The sequence below is a fragment of the Ursus americanus genome, chromosome 13 (genome assembly GCF_024610735.1).
Source record: "Ursus americanus isolate L20-20 chromosome 13, mUrsAme1.1.p, whole genome shotgun sequence".
Lineage (NCBI taxonomy): Eukaryota > Metazoa > Chordata > Mammalia > Carnivora > Ursidae > Ursus > Ursus americanus.
Window position 1 is genome coordinate 46,472,704 of NC_142139.1, and position 19,365 is coordinate 46,492,068.

At 41.8% G+C, this 19,365-nt stretch overlaps 2 protein-coding genes across 6 annotated transcripts in view; one reads left to right on the forward strand and one right to left on the reverse strand.

Annotated features, from left to right (window-relative positions):
- Positions 1–3,548, forward strand: part of FNIP2 (folliculin interacting protein 2) — a 131,877-nt gene extending 128,329 nt beyond the window's left edge. For all 5 annotated transcript variants that reach the window (XM_045798730.2, XM_045798732.2, XM_045798731.2 and 2 more), the window contains one exon: positions 828–3,548. In XM_045798730.2, coding sequence (XP_045654686.2) covers positions 828–906 — 79 coding nt within the window. In that variant the 3' untranslated portion in view covers positions 907–3,548. The remainder of the gene's footprint in view (positions 1–827) is intronic.
- Positions 3,549–6,969: 3,421 nt separating this feature from the next.
- The window catches only part of SPMIP2 (sperm microtubule inner protein 2), an 85,582-nt gene continuing 73,186 nt past the window's right edge, over positions 6,970–19,365 (reverse strand). Inside the window, exons 4-5 of the mRNA XM_045798607.2 lie at positions 11,595–11,784; positions 6,970–7,401 (exon numbers count right to left, since the gene is read on the reverse strand). Coding sequence (XP_045654563.1) covers positions 6,970–7,401; positions 11,595–11,784 — 622 coding nt within the window. The remainder of the gene's footprint in view (positions 7,402–11,594; positions 11,785–19,365) is intronic.

The following is a 19,365-nucleotide window of genomic DNA, read 5'->3' on the forward strand; positions in this document are numbered from 1 at the left end:
GCCAGCAGCACAAAAGGTACTGAAGAACTTCTTATCTACCCTGAAAGGAGATCTGTAGGCAGCGTTGCTGGAGAAAGCATAGAAAGTTCCATAAAGTAATGCCAGCTACCTTTTTAAATTTTATTTTTGATTTTTCATTTTTGGAATTCAAGGGAAAAAAAATAGGACATATTCCACGGATTGAAGCAGTCCTAATTTTTTTCAGGACATTTGGCAGTGTTTAGCCAGTGACCATGCTGTATCCGCCTCTGCTGTAAGAGAGGCAGCCAAAGCCGCGTCCATTTGATGCTGTGATGTCTCTTGACTCAATATCTATTAGTGTCACTTTGCTCTCAGTATCTTGTAGCTCAGCTTAGTGAGGATCTAAATTGTCTAACCTGTTGAACAAATCCCCAAGTTTTTGGAAAAATTCTCCCACCTTCATCATTCTCCTAAGCCTGATTCCAGCCCAGGTAGCAGAATCTCAGTACGTGTTCGAGTGCCACTGCATGAGTGAGGAGATACTGGAGAAGAGGATGTTAGAGTACAGCCCGATGACATTGTTGAGGAAAATAGACAAGTTCTGGGCTTAAACTGGGCGACCCTGGCTGTGGGAGGACGAGCTTTGTGCCCCGCCCCCCCCCCCCCCACACACAGCACACCTGCATCTTTCTCTGCGTTGTCGGGTGGCGGCCACTGGGAGATCACATTAAAAGACCAGGTTTAGCATTTTTCCATCTCTCACTTTGTCGTTAGTTTTAAGCAATGTTCTGGCAAGCTTGGTACCTAGCAATAATGCTTTCCTGTAAAATCATGCTACTTTAATATTTTCTTTTTTCACTGTTCAGGATTGAATCCAACGACCTGCCTCTGTTGACTGCTATTGCCAGTACTCATTCTCCTTATGTCGCTCAAATACTCTTATAAGCTAAAGCTCAGGACAGTTCTTCCTTGGAAGGAAAAAAAAAATCCGATTCTCAACTGAAGGTGAAAGGAATAAGCTCTCTGTGACGTCAAAAGCATGAGAAGAGCGAACGGAAACAGTCATTCCAGCGCTTTGTTATGTTTTGTTTTGTTGCTTTCAGGTGGATGCTTCGTTGGACGACTTAGGTTTACTTGACATAATGGCATTTGTGTTTTTCGTGAATACTCTTTGGCCTTTTGTTACCCATGAATCAACAGAGAGAGTGACCTTTTTGGTAGGAGGAGACGTAAACACTACACTAAACACTAAGCTGCTGGTACTGATTACCTTGTGTGTTTGGGCAGAATGACAAGGGACTTGGGAGCAGGGGTAACCGGTGTACACACCATTCCAGTAGGACAGCGTTTCACAGTTTAAGCATGAGCTCTCCAAAGTGGAGAACGTGCGGTTTGCTATTCTCAGAAGACAGTCAGAACAAGGGATTTGGATTCCAGGGTAGAGTTTGCTTTTTACAAAAGGTTGAAAGCAAGCAAGCCGCATTGTGCCATCTTCCGCTCTGGCGGCTGTAGGCATTACTGCCTGACAGAAGACAAGACAGAGGATCGACCGTTGGGCAGAGGGTGCTTGAGGGACCCACTGTTTCCACATCTTCTTGGAGTTTACCTTGTTGCAGATGCGGCCACAGGTAGGTTAGAGACGGACTGTTGGTGCAATAAACCCAGGAATCAATGTAGCATCTTAATCTCATCAAGATGTAGTTCAGAGCAGCAGAGTGCACAGTCTCATACCATATGTTTTATCCTCATACTTCAGAGCTTTCAGCAGCCTTTTTAAGAGAGGCCATTTACCAAAGTTATTTCTATAAGCGCAAGAGTGTTTCTGTTGCTAAATTCTTCCGCCTGAAGCCACTTTCTTCTTATAATAGTTAATACAAATGACTATTTGTACTTAGAAAGGCACAACTGGCCTGGCGGGAAATGAACTTGCAACAGTTCAGGACGACTAATGGTAGGAATTAGTTTGTACATTTACCAACAATCCATAAATGATCTCAGTTTTTACATTATCATCTCTGTGCCTTCTAATCCCTAAGTCCTTTGCAAAACACCTCTCCAGAAATTAACTTACCCATTATAAAATCTGCCAAAATGAAGGCGTGTGTATTAGCATGGTTCACTTTTTTAGAAACCTTAATTTTTTGTCAAATGTAAAAGAAACTTTACTTAGTTTACTGGCCATGAACTCTGGCCACGTCAGACCACATACTGACGTCCAGGGTAAAGGAAAAGACTTTTCAAAACTAGATCGTGAAAAGACAGGCGCTAATCTCACAAATCAGAACATTGTTAGCACCTTGCAGATCCTGAGTGAGGTTGATTATAACCAGGCTCTGATTTCATTTCACCGCTGTATGAATTAATTCCGGTCCTTCTCGTGTACCCTTTCGTACCTGAGATTATGAAGTAACTTCGCTTTTAGGGGTTAGAATGACTTCAGATTTTTTATTTGATAAAATCCTGATTCTAAACACCAAGTTACATAAATTTGTTTATTCTTTTACAAATGCAAGTTATTTGTTTGAAAGAGTATTGCAGCAGTACCAATGGAGAAAAATAGGTGTAACAATTCTTTAGGAATATGTCAGAACCGCTGCTTTCCCTTTCTCTCTCTCCCTCTCTCCCTCTCCCTCTCTCTTTATGATGTGAAATGTAGGTGGGTGCATTAAGGCTCTTAAGATCTGTAATTTTTTTATTTTATGCCTTTCCTTCACAAGATTGACGTTTTCCATCCTTTTTATGTTTATCTTACTTCCTCTGTCTGACATCTGAGTTTGGTTTTTCAAAGTCTCCAGTTTCGTGACATCACTGCTTGCTGTTATGTTACACAGAGAATGAACCTCACCTGTGGCTCAGCTCACTCATCATTTGTTTCTCGTTACGTGTGAATAAATTATAATAGCTGATGTTACATCATTCCCGTCTGTACCAGTTTAGAGCATACCCCTCATCTCTCTTTCCCCTTTCCTTGTTTACATGTTTTGAGCACTTTCCCTCAGTCACCACTTTCCAGGGATTCATAGAAAATAACTAGATACAAAACCAGTTTCATTCAAAATGTGTATACATAGCGGCATGTTGAAAATTAGACCCGTGTAGAGGGAAATGGAGCTTTAAATGGTTGATTCTAAACTCCAAACATCAAAATTTAGCCCAGTCCTCTCAAAGCCGGAGAAAATTTAATTTGCCTCTCAATCTACTATTCTAAAACTCTCTCTCGGAAAATGTCTGTTGGAAAACTACAGGTGGGTCACGTGTGGGGGTTGTCCCAGTGACACTCAGGATTCCAGTCAGAACCTAATCCTCACATCTATTGCCTACAAAAACAGACCAAGAATGTTGCTGCTCTTTTATAATCCTCCTTTAAATAACACTCAAGTTTTGTCTGTCTGAAATTCAACCTCTTCCCAAAAGTGGAAAAGAAAAAAAAAAATCTCATGGAATTGCGTTGAGATACACCCCCTCACACCACCCGGTGGCTTCATTCTGTAGTAGCCCAAGAGGCAAGAAAGGGATCCCGCCCCCTCCCAGTGCCCACCTCAAAGAAAAAATTAAAATTAAAAAAAAAAAAAAAGAAAGAAAGAAAACTACCTCAGTTGACAGGATTCCACCTTTAGGGTTTCTTCAACTTTTCAGTCTTACCTGTCGAGTGTAACTTTTGTAGCATCTTGCTTTTTTAAGCAAGCTAGTGAGGCATGACAGCAGAAGTGTGTAAATGTTACTGTGATGGACCTCTTTCTAGCATGTTGCAGTTTTATTTTTAATAGATTGACGAGTGATATGAATGTAAAGATAATTGTGTATGTTTAAACCTGACAATGAAAATTTAAAATGTAGCTTCCATACTTGTGCATAATTCCAAAGTATTTTATTTTTATCAGTGTTAAATAGCTTTTTGTACAGGCTTCAATCCATTTTTCTGAAGTGTGCTGTTTTTTAATAAAAGTAACTATAATCTTTTCACATCCCATGGAACTGCCGTTTACACATCGCAACTTTTTAAACTTACCATATTTTTCAAAAGTAACTTTTTTGGAGGGAGGAAAGTCCCCGCTTGCTAAGTGATACTAAACTGTTGTTTAGGCTCTTATAATTAGGTCCTGAGATTTTATAAAAAATTTAGTCTGTAGCTTTTTAGGTTCTTCACTAGAGTTGGTTGTACATAAAAATAAAGAATATAAAGTGACCCTAAAATTCTTTTAAATGTCTGGATTTACCCACTAATATGTACTTTTGAAAGTATTTTGTTCATGCATACTTTCACCATTAAATTGAAAAAGTCTTTAGCTTCTCTTGGTAAATGTGAACCATTTGTTTTTTTTATTGTGCTGTGGGGGAGGGGATATTTTAATACAATATTTACCTAAATCAAGCAGCCCCCTCTGAGTGTTAATTTTTAAATGTCAAAATTTTGGTGACCATATATATCTTGGGAACAAGATTGCAATATGCTTAAATTTAAGTGGTGTTTAAAAAGAGAAAATTCTGAGATTTGTTATTAAGCTCCAGTAAGACAAATTGATAGGACTTTATATTTTTGATCAGGTAAATAGATATCAATGTCAATGTATAGAAATTTTTTCTTAAAACTTGTTCATGTATTATTTTGATCCATTTTTCTGTGGCATTTGGTGCAATAAACCTTTTGAATTTATCTTGAACATTTTCCTGGTACTGCATGTGATTTGTTACATTTAATCTTAGCTCTTAAAAACTTAGAGGTCTCATTTCCATTAATTCATGCTGAAACGAGTGGTTACATATGTCAGTGATTTTCAGCAGGGATGTTTTGGAAGTGTAGGGACATTTTTGGTTAGCATAATGGTGGGTGAGAGTTACTGGCACATAGTGGATGGGGGCTGAGGATGGTAACAGAAATATCTTGTAATGTATGGGACACCCCACAGAATGAGGAATTGTCCCCCACTCCTGCATGACTTTTAAATGTTCTGCTGGACATTCATGTGGGTGAAAAAGCTGTTTATAATTATCTAAGCTAAGAATTTAATTCTGCTTTACATAAAAGATCAATGTGTTTTTCACATGATTTTAGTATATGCTGAATTTTCCAGGAATGCCACCATTGTGTAAATCGAGGGAAGATTTTACTTTGTAAGATTCAGGGTTTTTAAAAGAATTAACATAAATTTGGAAAACAACATTAATAACAGCTACTGTACTAATGAATTTGAGTGGTGTATATCCATCTTCCTTTGTAATTGTAGCATTCATGGAGACTACATAGAGATGGAAGCTTCTGCCTGCTTCATTGTGTTTTCTAGTGTTTCAATGTCTCTCTATTAAAATATATTTTAATATGTTACTTTTTAAATAGTACATCTAGGGCATTACATTGGTTTGTTATAAATTATGTGTGTAAGGAGGTTATATTATTTATGAATTTTATTTTAGGAAAGTAAAGGGCATTATATAATATTTGCTATGTAAAGGATGAGATCATCCATATATATAGTCTCAGGAAAAAAAAAATGCTTTTAAGTAGAACTTTTGTAACATACATAATGCCATACTGAATTATGCTGTATTTAAGACTATAGGGAGAAGTAACCTTGGGTATTTCAAACTCCTTTTTGGATTAAATGAAAATTTCAAAAGTGTTTTCAATATTCCCTCAAGCAACTTTAAAACCATGCCACTGATAAAGAACTTACACACACACACCACATAGCTTTTTGGTTCCCCGGTGTGGGGACAGTTTTGTCAGATGCTTTATATGTATTTAATCCTCACACCTGAATGAGATAGGTACTGTGATAGTTCAATTTACATGTCAACTTGGTTAGGCCATGGTACCCAGATATTCGGATCAAACATGAATGTGGAAGTTGCTGTGAAGATATTTTTTAGATGTGATTAATATTTGTTTTTTATTATTTAAGCTTGGTTGATACATCACCTCCTTTAATCCTTACCCATGCACTCAGCCATGCAACAAATATTTAGGGTGCTAGGCACTAGTCGAAGTGCACAGGACAGAAGTAGAAAAAGCTTTTCCAAGTGGGATCTTCTTGGTAGCTGAGGGGGCGGGTGGGGAGAGGGGGTGCAGGGTTACAGACAAAGCACCTATAACATCGGAGCCTGTGCTAGCTACGGAGGAGCTCAAAACCAGGTTGGAAGACAGGGGCACCTCTGGTGGGGGTGGGAAGGGAGGTTGCTCAAAACAGGCCCCATGTTAGGTTTTTGGGTTTTTTTCCGTAAAGATTTCATTTGTTCATTTGACAGAGAGCAATAGAGCACGAGCAGGGGGAGTGGCAGAGGGAGAGGGAGAAGCAGACTCCCCGCACAGGGGACTCAATCCCAGGACCCTGGGATCCTGACCTGAGCGGAAGGCAGACACAACCCACTGAGCCCCCAGGCGCCCCCACCCCCGCCATGTTAGGTTTTATTAGGACCTGATTTCCAGCGAGGAGATGAAGGTTCAGGGAAGTGACTGACAAAAACGCTGTGGTGCTGGCTGCTTGAGGGCTGACTCCCGCCGGGCACTGATTGCCACAGAGGGCCTCAGAGCTAACCTTCGGGAAAGTAACTTCTTTAGGGTCCCGCTAAACTCCGTGCTGCCCCAAGAACAAGTGAAAGAGCGATCAACCCCCGCCCGGCAGCAGAAAGGGAAAACGGAGGCCAGGGGAGAGGCACAGCCAAGAGCCAAGGCGGGGTCAGGCCGGGACCAGATGTCACCCGCCTTCAGCAAACCATCGTGTTACAGGCCTCGCTCCTGCAGACCCGTGTGTCCCACCAGCAACGCTTCTCCCCTCCGGGGTGTACGTCCTATTCTGAAGGCTTCCCTCTTGTGGACTCCAGCAGTTAACATGGCCTGTGCTCCAGACAGAGGTGGTGTCCAAAGACAGGGTGAGGGTCGCAGGTCGGCTGCCTGGGTTCAAATCCCGACTAGGCTGCCTTCTAGCTGTGTGACACTGGGCGAATTTCTCAGCCTCTCTGGTCTCGGTTATCAGAGCTGTGAAGTGAGGGTGGTAATGGCTTCAACCTGCACTAAAGTGCTGAGGATCCAAACGCACACGGGAGACTGCAGCGCAGCGCCTCCGGCTCGCGGGCTGTGCGAGCACGGTTCTCTCCGCGCAGGCGGCACAGACCTGAAGAGCCCGCCCGGCTGATGGCCCGCCGTGCGAGTCCCACAGTCCTCACAGCTAACGTCAGGCTTGGCGGAGAACCGACCGAGGCCAGAAAGAGACGCCCGCCAGGTAAAGCCGGGGAGAGGGGTTGGGGCTCAGTGACGCGCGGCGGAGGGGGAGGTGGGTCGGGCAGAGACCCGCGCCCAGTTCCCGTCGGTTCTACCCCAGCTCTAGTTCGCTCCCCGCCCCGGGTCGGGCCCTGCCTGGTGGCCGATGCACCCCTCTGACCCCGAGGCTTTCTCAGAGCCCACGGACGGCTCTCATCCCGCAGCTCCCTACCGCAGACCGCGTCCTGCCCCACAAGCCCAGTCCTCCCGCCTTGGGCCGGGAGCCCGTGGGGGGTAAAGGGGAGGCAGGTGGACCTTGGCCGCCTCCAGTGCCCCCATCTCCCGCGGGCCGCAATAGGGCTCCGTGAGATTAACATTTAAATGAGTAGTTTTGGAGTAAAGCAGATTACCCACCAGAATGTGGGTGGGCCTCATCCAGTCAGTTGAAGGATTTAAGAGATTGAGGTCCCGGTGAAGAGGGAATTCTGCCTCCGGACTGCCTTTGGGCTGGAACTGCAACATCACTCTTGCCTGCATCTCCAGCCCGTTGGCCTGCCCTGCAGATTTTGGATCTGCCAGCCTCCATAATCGTCTGAGCCAGTCCTTAAAATCAGTCAGTCTGTCCATTTTTTGGTTGTTTCTCTGGAGAACCTTGACTAATACAGGTACTTCAGATACCAGTCGGATGATATATATTACGACCCCAAAAAAAGGAGTTGGGTAGTCAGCATATTGTCATCCTTGACTATAGGAAGTAGACTCGGAAGCAAAGAGCTTTAACACCGTACAGATTTCAGAGTTATCCCCTAAAGGCTGACAGGCAAGTCACAATAGTCTCTGGATATATGGGGCAAAGGAGATGTGGGAGAACAGGAAAAGCATGAGTGAGAAATAACCCTCTCAGATGGCAAGGAAGGAGGTGACACTTCATTCACAGAAGTGGGAGAAAAATGCCCCCTTCCCACAAAGATTAATCCCTGCCCTTGTGTGTTAATTCCTAGAGCTGGGCATCTCCCTCTGCTTTCTGGGGACCTCAAGTCATCAGTTATCCTCCCTTTTTCTCAGCTGCAAGGGTTCAATCTACAGACTTTTTCTATTCAAAGTGTAAACAAAAATTGTTTCTCCCATGTTTTGTCCTGTGTCTCCCTGCCTAGTCTTGATCCCAAATTTCTCTTCCCTTTAACAACTAAGTGTTTTCTAGAGAGGTTTACTTGACACTCACTTCTTTGCTCCCTACTCATTCTCTGCTTGTTGCCCCCGGGGACCCCTCACAAACTCTGCAGTGTGGTTTGGCCTCCACTTCTCTTCCCATGGGGAGAGCTATGGGTCTACTTTCTTTGCGTCTCAAATGCATCACCTTTTCTCCTTTCTCTTGCCTCTTTCGATCCCTCATTTCTCAACTGAGTTACCAAAATGCCTCAAAACTCATCTCCCTGTCATATCAAACAGGTCCAATCAATCTTCCAGGCTATCTGAACCCCTCCAAAATGAAAGTTTAATACTGTTATTTCTGTTTGAAAGCCCAGTAAAATCCAAGTTCCTTGGCACCCTGCACTCAAATGCCCCAGCTGGTTCCTCTTCCCCAGCCTCCTCACCAGATACCCCTCTTTGCATGCTATTATCTAGCCGGATTAAACCACATGCACTTACCCAAAGGCACTACATTAAAGTTACCTTTGCCCTGCTGTTCTTTCTTGTCTCCCTCTCCCCTTTGGTCCAAGCCCCTCCTGTTCCTAGCTCAGACTGCAATTCCGTATCAAATCCTCAAGCACCTTGCTACTCAAGGTCCTGGACTAGCAACAGCTGGTTTGCCTGGGAGTTCCATAGAAATGCAGATCCCCAGCCCAACTGATTCAGAATCTGTGCCTTCTTTCGATCCCTAAATGATTGATATGCACGTTAAAATCGATGTGAGTGAATGGATGAGGGAAAGGAAGTACTAATCACTGAGATTGTGTCCATGTATTGGAATGAAAGGGGGCAGTGAGAGAATTTGCAAGCCAAGAAATGAGATAGGAATGAATGGTGTTAAAAGTGTGTGTAACATATATGTAAATTTGACAACCCATACATGGCTATTATTTATGTGGGGGGAAAAAAAGAACCAAAAATCAAGAAGGGAAAACAACACATACTGGGAGACAGAACTTGAAATTAAGGGGAAAAAAGAAATTTGGGGAAATACAGTAGAAGCAGTTAAGAAATGTGCCCAATTTGTGCCCGTTTTGTTTTGGATAAATGTATACAAGAATGATACATACTGTTAAATATCATAAATTGCAGTTTTAGAAACATTATAATTAAGATCCAAACTTAGATTTATAAGTAAAGGTCCAAACTCAAGAATGTGAATATAAAATATCCCCATTTTCAACCATCTGTCTTCATGAGAAGGATTTCCCTCAAGTCCCCCAGTACCATTGACAATTATTTACTCTGTTGAGACTGCTTTCTGCGCGTGGTTTGGATTCCTTCAGTATAAGAATGGAAAATGTGCTGGCACTGCAGCTAAGTATAGTCGAGGCAGCCACTCATTGGTGGCTGGGGTAAAGCATTATGTTGGAGGCTTTACACACATTGTATTTGTTACTTGCTTTGGAATATGTAAGAACACTTGCTTCAAGTTATTTTCCCTGAAGAGGATTTCTATTACAGAGGCGCAAGCTTAAGTACTTATTGAAGTATCTCCACTAGAATCCTGTGGGCTGGTCCAAAAATTGGACTTACGGAACAAGTTTCTAATGTATATCTAGAAATTTAGAATAAAGCCTAGGTTATAAAAAGAGATTGGTTTGGGTGATACAGTATTTTGTTGGTCTCTGAAAGGGAAAAGATGTGACCAGCTGCTCAATTAACCTTCCCAACAATGAGTTAAACTGACATCAGGTGCCTCTTTGATGTGATGCATTGAGAATCACATGATGTGACTTAGCTGAGATCCCTGCCAAAAGCATATAACCTGAATCTGCTCGTGAGAAAACATCAGAACCCAAATTAAGAGCTATTCTACAGAACTGGTCTATACTCTTCAAAGATGTCAGTGTATGAAAGACCAAGGCTGAGGAACTGTTCTAGATTGAAGGAGACTGAAGAGACATGAGGACTAAATGTATAAAATCTAGATTGGATCCTGGATGAGGAGAAAACACAAAGGTCATTATTGGGTCAATTAATAAAATTTGATTATGAACTATAGATAATATTGAATCAATGTTAAACTCTGTGGATCTTATCATTGAACTGCAGTTATATGAGAGAACATCTTTGTTCTTAGGAATATACCCTGAAATGTCTACGGGTAAAGAAAAATCGTGTCTGCAACTTACCGTCAAATGATTTGGAAAAACAAATGTGTGTGTGTTTATGTGTATATATGTACACACACACACATTTCAAAAGAAAGCATTAAAGCAAATAAACAACTGACTATTCTGGGTAAAGAATATCAGAATTTACTTTGTACTGTTCTTGTTACTCTTCTATAATTTTGAAATCATTCCAAAATGAAAAGTCTTTTAACAGATTTTTTTTAATGCACAAAAATATCTCAGTTGGATTTAGTGAATGATAGGAGGAGGCATTTGGGATCGTTTAATCTATGATTGCTCTAATCCTACACAAAATTAGTTCAGTGATGGAAGTAACTAGCCCAAGCCTCCTCCACACACATTGCAATAAATCATTTCATTTGGACCCAGCCCAAAAATCAGACCACAGAGGAATGCAAGCATCTGAACTGCTCCCCCCCCCCTTTTTTTATATGAAGTGCCCCTGGAGTCAGGACCTACCAAGGAGGACTTCCATGGTTCCCTCACAGAATGTTTCAAATAGATATAATTAACTGCTAATGAATCAGATCTCTGGTGACAGGGGGCAAGCAATATTCTAGGGAGTTGGCAAGATTCTTGGATGGAGCAAGGAGACTCTCTCATGTAGGAAATAGGAATCTCTGAATTAATCCAAGCTACCCCATTCCCTTTCTATCATGGAAATTAGTCATACTCAATATTGAAAAACCCATATAGTGGGCACCTGGGTGGCTCAGTCAGTTAAGCATCTGCCTTCAGCTCAGGTTGTGATCCTAGGGTCCTGGGATTGAGCCCTGCATTGGGCTCCCTGCTCAGCCGGGATTCTGCTGCTGCCCCCCCCCCCCGACTCGTGCTCTCCCTCTCTCTCAAATAAATAAATAAATAAATAATCTTAAGGACTGAACTCTACAACCTCTTGTTTTATTCAGCTATAAAGTGGGAATAATACCCACCTACCCACAGTATGGACATTACTGTGGAAATCCAATATAAATTCCAAAATGTTCTGATAGGTTAAAGGGAGCTATAAAACTAATTATTAGTAGTCTTACTACTAAATATCGTTCTCTAATTCATGTTAAAATAATTTTATGTTTTCTGTGATGATTCAGAAAAGCAAATGATCGTACCTCCTCCTTTCTTGGCAGCTGGGACAGCTTAGGTGATCTGGAAGCTCTTGGCAACGCTGTTGCTCTCTGCCTGACAAGGACAGCTCCTTTGGAATTTCTCTCATCAGTGTTCTCATAATCACCCATATGCCAGGCAATAGAACCACGACTGTATTTTCCTTGCATATCCATAATATCAGGTTTGGGTTGCCTGCAATTGGAACAAATTGGTCGGTTCTCAAATTGGAAAGATCTAGAAACTAGGCCACTACTAGTTTTCAGATAGTTGAGATTTGTCTGTTTCTCTTGTGATTCGAGGTGATTTTTAGCCATAGTGGCTCAAGAAAGCTAGGGACCTGACCCATCAGCCAGTGTTCTGAGAAGTTTCTGACTCTGCCTACTCCGCCAGATGTGTAGCTGTGGTGGCTCAGGAAACTACCTCCCAGGATAGATACTGATCTAGGAATCTTGTTGATGAAGTCACCCCTGTATCATAACTGATCCTCCTGTCCTTTAGAGCCATACAGACAAGATGCTGAAGGTGGCCTGTTCAAGCTGAGACCTCATGTGGCCTGAGAGTTCGGCAGGATATGGTCCATCCATTTTAAGATCTTAGGCGAATTCAGAAAAACACCAGCTTCATGATTCCAGACTCCGGCTTTGGACAATACGTTAGAGGAAAGATCTACGCTTCTTCCCCATTGAAATCCTCCTCTAGGTTCCAACATCCCTAAATTAGAATACTAAGTCCTGCCTTCCCATTATAAAGGGCCAGCCCTGGGGAAGAGCAAAAAGGATGATAGGATAGGATTTGCCATGTCGTTTGGACGTCTGTGGTACTGAAGAACTTCTTGGAGCTTCTTACCCCACCATCCCTCTCCCTGAGTGCTCAGAGCCTCTTAGCCACTGCAGATTTCCCTTCCTAGAATCTGAGCTTTATGGGCTCCCAAGTTCTTTGGACCAAGATTAGTGGCAGGTTTGCATTACCCTTTGCTCATTCGAGAAGATACGTGCTTACTATATGCCCAGCACCGGAGGAGGTGGTGGGGAGACAGCAATAATAGGCAGACAACAAACAGGTAAGTCAAGTATTGGGAAAGTATCATGAAGAAAACAAAAGCCAGATAAGGACTAGAAAATGCCAGGCTGCTGTTTTTATGGGGGTGGGCTGAGGAGGGGGAGGTAGCACTTGAGCAGAGAGCTTACTGAAGGGAGGGAGCCAGGGATTCTCGCAGTGCACGGGGGTCGGACACTCCCTCCCACGTCCTAGAACCACAGATCCCTGAGTGGGCGGGAGCTGAGCATGTCTTTCTCCAGCAACCCTCCGCTGACACCCCATAGCCTTCAAAATTGAGTCCAAATTCCTTAGCACAGCACACAGGGGTGTGTGCTGTTGCTGTTTGTTTTTCATCTGTTTTCTTTTTTTAAATGGTCTGCCCACGTGGGCCTTTCCGGTCTGTGCTCAGCCCCTCCCTCCTCCCAGACACCCACAGAGCGCTCCATTGTGCGCTCACCCGTCCCTGTGAGAGCTCTGAAGAAGTCGCGCTTGCAGACCTTCGGCCTTCTGCTGCAACTCTTCCTTTTGCTTGTAATTCCCTCCCTCCTCCTCTCCTGACAAACTGCAACCGAGGCTTTAAACCTCATCCTTTCTGGAAAGACTCCTTATTCCTATCAGGCAGCACTTTTTCTCCTTTGATAGCACCTTGTATTTGATTTCTTTTGTAGAAACTATTAGAATCTGCTTAAATGTCTAGTGCAGCAGTCTTTCTCCCTCCGAACTCAGGGCTTCTTAAAGAGCCCAGAATGTGTCTCCTTCATCACAAGATCCGCAGTGCTCATTACCTGGCCTGACTGACCGTGGACACTCAGCTAGTCTATGGTGGGTGGAGTAATGAGGAAGGGAGGGAGAAGATCAGAGCTGAGTTACTCTAAAGGTTCCTTCCCTCCCACTCCTCTCCATTTGCCTGCTTCTGCAGCCTCTTTTTTTAAAAGATTATTTTTATTTACTTGATATAGAGATAGAGATAGAGATGATAGAGCAAGAGGGCAAGAGAGAGGACATGAGCAGGGGGCAGAGGGAGAGGGATAAGAAGAATCCCTTCCAAGGAGGGAGCCCAACCTGGGGCTCACCCTGGGGCTGGATCCCAGGACTCCAGGATCAATACTTGAGCCAAAGGCAGATGCTTAACCCACTGAGCCACTCAACCATCCTTCTGCACCCTCTTTTTCCTCCTACCCCCAGCAGATGTGGAGGAGTGGATTCCTATAGTCTGGGTTGTCTGAGTGCTATTATTTACAAACACAGATGAATAGCTGGGAATAATTTCAAGGAAGTTTAAAGGACAAGAGAACTAGTGAGTAGAATGTATGGGACAGGTATTTTTTTATAGTAGCTCGATTAATGATTCATAAGAGAATCATTTCATGCAAATGTGCCACATCTTCTATAAAAATGTATTATAACCGAAACTAATATTACACTGTATATGTTAACTAACTGGAGTTGAAATAAAAACTTGAAAAAATTTAATAAAAATAATGTATTATAGAAGTAATTATACTGAATAGAAAAGGAAAATCCTTACATGTAGTCAGATATTTTATTGTCTTCTATTTTAATTTCAGAATATCCTATATCCCTGAATCTTGAATCCCCAGGAGCAATGGAAAGCTAAAAATTAGTTGTATTTCAAAGAGTTTAAAAATCTTACAAAAATAATAGACACATGAACTGTGGAGATTTACATACGCAGAATTGAATTTACAACTGAGCCACCAAAGTCAAAAGGGGTAAATCAAGGAGTAGAAGTTTTGGCTCCAGGATGGTTTGGAGTATGAATGCGAGGCCATCAGCAACGATTCGATGTTATACAAACACTCAGAGGCAAACACGCACACACTCACTCTCTGTCTCTCTCTCTCTCTCACACACACACATGCCAAAATAAATAACAAAACCAAATATTCTTCATGTAACAATCTTACTATTCTTACATTAAGTAGGCCCCTAAGAGTCAGATTTTTTTTCTTTTTGAAATAATTTCAAGCTTACAGAAAAGTAGAAGCACAGTCCAAAAGCTTTTTTCCTGAACAATTTGAAAGTACATAATTGACATGATACCCACATCCCCAAATACTTGAGTCTGTTAATTCCTACAAATAAGGACATTCTACATAACCTCAATATAACTATCAAAATCAGAGAAAATGAGCACGAGCAATAAAAGCAAAAACAAGCAAGTAGGACTACACTAAGCTAAAAAGCTTCTACACAACCAAAGAAACCATCAACAAAGTGAAAAGACAACCTACAGAATGGGAAAATTTATTTGCAGACCATATATCTGCTAAGGTGTTAATATCCCAAATATATAATTCAAGCAACTTAACAAACAGCAAACAACAACAAATAATAATCCAATTAAAACATGTGCAAAGGACCTGAATAGACGTTTTCCCAAAGATAGACAAAGGGCCAACAGGCACATGAGAAGCTGCTCAACATTACTAATCATTAGGGAAATGCGGGTTAAAGCCACAATGAGATATCACCTCATGCCTGTTAGAATGGCCATCATCAAAAAGACAATGGATAATAAATGTTGGTGTGGATGTGGAGAAATGGGAACCCTTGTGCACTGTTGGTGGGAATGTGAATTGGGACAGCCACTGTGGAAAAGAGTATGGAAGTTCATCAAAAAATTAAAAATAGAACCACCATATGGTCCAGCAATTCCACTTCTGGGAGTATATCCAAAGCAAACAAAAACAGCAACTCAGGAAGATAATCTGCTCTCCCATGTTGACAGCAGCATTATTTGCAGTAGGCAAGACATGGAAACATGGATGGAGGAATAAAGAAGTTGTGGTATATATATACAATGGAATATTCTTCAGCCATAAAAAGTGAGGACATCCTACCATCTGTGACAACATGGAGGGGCCTTGAAGGCATTACATTAAGTGAAATAAGTCAGACAGAGAAAGACAAATAATGTCTGATCTCACTTATATGTGAAATCTAAAAACAAAAACTACCAAACTCATAGAAAAAAAGAAATCAGACTTGTAAGCAGAAGTGGGAGTTGGGGGGCAGGGAAATTGGAGGAAAGCAGTCAAAAGGTAGAAGCTTCCAGGCACAAGATACAGAAGCACTAGGGGTGTCATGAGCAACATGATGATTAGAGCTAACACAGCTGTGTGATGTGTAGGAAAGTTGTTAAGAGAGTAAATCCTAAGAGTTCTCCTCACAAAGAAATTTGTTTTTCTTTTTTTGAATCCACATGAGATGATGGATTAACTAAACCTGCTTGGTGATCATTTTACAATATATGTAAAGTCTGTCGTGCCCTACGTCTTGAACTTATGCAGGGACGTATGTCAATAATTATTCCCCAATAAAACTGCAGGGCAAAGCAGAGGAAATCAGGAAATTAACATGTTTGTATCGCTACCACCCAATCCTCAGACACCATTCAAGTTTTCCAATAATGTCTCTTTTGCAAAAGGATCTATTTAAGAACCACACGTTGCATTTAGTTTTCTCATCTCTTTAGTCTCCTTAAATCTGGAACACTTTCCCAATCATCCTGCGACTTTCACACAGCCTTGATACTGTGGGAGAACACAGGCCGGTTATTTTGTAGATGTCCCTCAATTTGGGTGAATCTTATGTTTTCTCTCGATTAGATTTAGGCTGTGCGTCCTTGGGCACGAATAACAGGGGATGGCGATGGTGTGGTTTGTCCCGTTACTGGCGAGGTTCACTAAGGTCACTTGATTCAGGTTCTACCCGCCAGGCTTCTCCTTTGTAAAATTACTTTTCCCTTTTGTTATTAGTATTTTGTGAGAAAATACTTGGAATTTATGTAATGACTTCATTCCACGTCAAATGTTCAATTAGTTAATTAATGTCAATATGGACTCAGGATTTCCTATTTTGCGCAATGGGCTATCATCCATTCATAACATTCATTTTATTTCATTTTTTTAATTTTTAAAAAGGATTTTATTTATTTGAGAGAGTGAGTGAGAGCGAGAGAGAGCGCACAAGCTGGGGGAGGGGCACAGGGAGAGGGAGAAGCAGGCTTCCTGGTGAGCTGGGAACCTGATGTGGGACTTGATTCCAGGACCCTGGGATCATGACCTGAGCCGAAGGCAGATATTTAACTGACTGAGCGACCCAGGTGCCCCATTACCTAATTCTTCATCCTCAAAAGTAGTCTAAAACATGCAATGGGAATATGTTAAAAACTAAGTAAGTACAGCTGAACCATTAACCAATTTAACCAATTAGGTAAAATTAACTTACTTTGAGACTCCAAGTGCACCTTCACCTGCAAAGACAGGAGAAAGCAAAAAAAAGGAAAAAAAAAAGAAGGAGTGCTACAGGCACAAACTGTGTGTTCAAAAATGTTAATAAACTGATGGGGCGCCTGGGTGGTACAGTCAGTCAAGCCACCAACTCTTGGTTTCGGCTCCTGTCATGATCTCAGGGTTGTGAGTTGGAGCCCAGCATTGGCTCCACGCTAAGCACAGAGTCTGCTTAAGATTCTCTTCCTCTCCCCCTGCTCCCCCCCCCAAATAAATTTAAAAATAAAATGTTTATAAACTGAAGTAGAATTTGGTTGTCAGCCAACTTGTATTGTTATTAAAAGTCTCTTGAGATCAAGTTTCAAAGCCAAAACCAAAAGTGATGATGATCATACATTTAGAAATTGATGTTGGAAGATTCTTTCAAATGGTGGCTGCAGGTAAACAACAATTGTTTGTTTCATGTGTGGCTCCTGGTATTCCGCTAAGCACATCCATACTGGAACTTGGCTTAAGTTGTAGAGCATTCATTTTAATGCTCAGTTTGTCCCAGGTTCAGCTAGAGGGAGCTCTTTCAATCTCACTTCTGTGTCCTTTTGACTGCCCCCATCATTCTTTGGGCACTTCCTTATTTTTTAGCACAAAAAGATGTTCCAGGCTCATCTTTCCCTTCCTCAGCCCTGGAATAATCCATTTCTTGAAGGAACTCTGGTTCTTTTTAGTGGGAAATAGTATTTACAAATGAAGAGCCAGGTGCTAGGCATTCTCTTTGTCTTGAGGTGTCATTGTCACACAAGCTTCTCAGACAGTATTACCTAGGGTTCGTTAACCGGTGTTTGTTCTAGATTCCTTGCTTTCCATATTTGTAGCTCTCTTCTCCTACAGTGACAAACCTGACTCCCATTCTCTTTATGTATCTACTTATTTGATCAGTCTTCCTGTCAAAAACCAATGTCTCGCTGCTACCACCACCCCCTCCACTTTGTGCGTGTTCTCCTCACGACATCTGGGATCCAACACCCCAACTCAGGTTGCCCTCTTGCAGTCTTTCTCACCCTACTCTGAACTACCACACTTTGTCTTATCATTTTGTGTTAAAAAATTAACAGTTCAAATAATATAATGTGTCAATTCTGGAAATGAGATTTCCTTCCCCTCCCTAGGGCTGCTTTATTGTTTTTGGTAGTTGTTCAATGACTTTCCTGGACTAATTGTCTAAATTTTGTCATGTGTGCCTTCTAAATTTTCTGCTTGGTTAGCTTAGTGGTCAGCTAATGATTGGATAGAAATTTCCTTAAACGTCTCAAATCAATATGTCTTCTGGCCTTTGTTTGTATTGAGGCATACCTTCAGTGCACTGGCAGGTATCTTACAAGTCCACCTTAGCCTTCATTTCCTGCTTGCATAGAGCTTCAGGATAAGCCAAAGATGAGAGATTAGGACCTTCTCAGATTTTTCCTGAGCATGTGCACAGCACTGTGCATGTTCATAGCCTTCCAGATTTCTAGGAATATGTTGGAGCCTTTCAAAATCCCCTATGGACATCTCATCTCCCAGTTTTTCATTTTAAGATTTTTAAATCCGCTCCTCTTTGCCCCAGCTCGTGCTGTCCCCTCAGGCAGCTGTGGTATTAAACAGTTGCTGATGATGATTTTTGATGAACGCCCATGAGATAGAGCTGTTCACACAGAATCAGGTCAAATAATGACAAAACCTAAGAATGGAGCTTTTCCAGGGATTCTCAAGATGGATCAAACGTGACATTTCTCTGAGCATGAGTCTTCTCAAGGAGCTTCAAATCCATGTTTCCCTTCCAGTGACTATTAGGCTGCTAGTTTTCACAGCTACCATGGTTGTGAGGCTATTGGTTTTTCAAAGGCAAAATGGAGGTGGGAAGGGAGGATGGGAATAGAGCAATTTATTTTTTGTATTTTTTATTAAGGTTTTAATTTTAATGCAAGTATAGTTAGCATACAGTGTTCTCTTAGTTTCAGGGGTACAAGGTAGTGATTCAACGATTATATATCTTACTCAGTGCTCATCATAAATATACTCTTTAATCCCCATCACCTATTTCCCCTATCCCTCCACCCACCTCCCCTCTGGTAACCATCAGTTTGTTCTCTGTACTTAAGAGTCTGTTTCTTGGCTTGTCTCTGGGGAATAGAGCAATTTAAATTTAAAATGCCCAAACATCATTGTTCTTTCTGAGATCCAGTGATTTTTCTTAAAAAAAAATACTTAATGGATTATTGGAAGCATTTATTTATTAACTTCCAATGTTTTGAAAAAAAGTAATTTTGATAATTTTTGCCGCTGCTCTTATTTCTTCTTGGAGGAGCAGATTTTTGGAGGTCCTCACTCTAGCATTCTTAAAGTGCTTCCTAAATTAAATCATTTTGAAGTGAAATGGAGACTGACTATTTAAGGAGAAATTGCCTGTGTCTTCTGTTTCCACTTCTTCATTTTCACCTCCTCC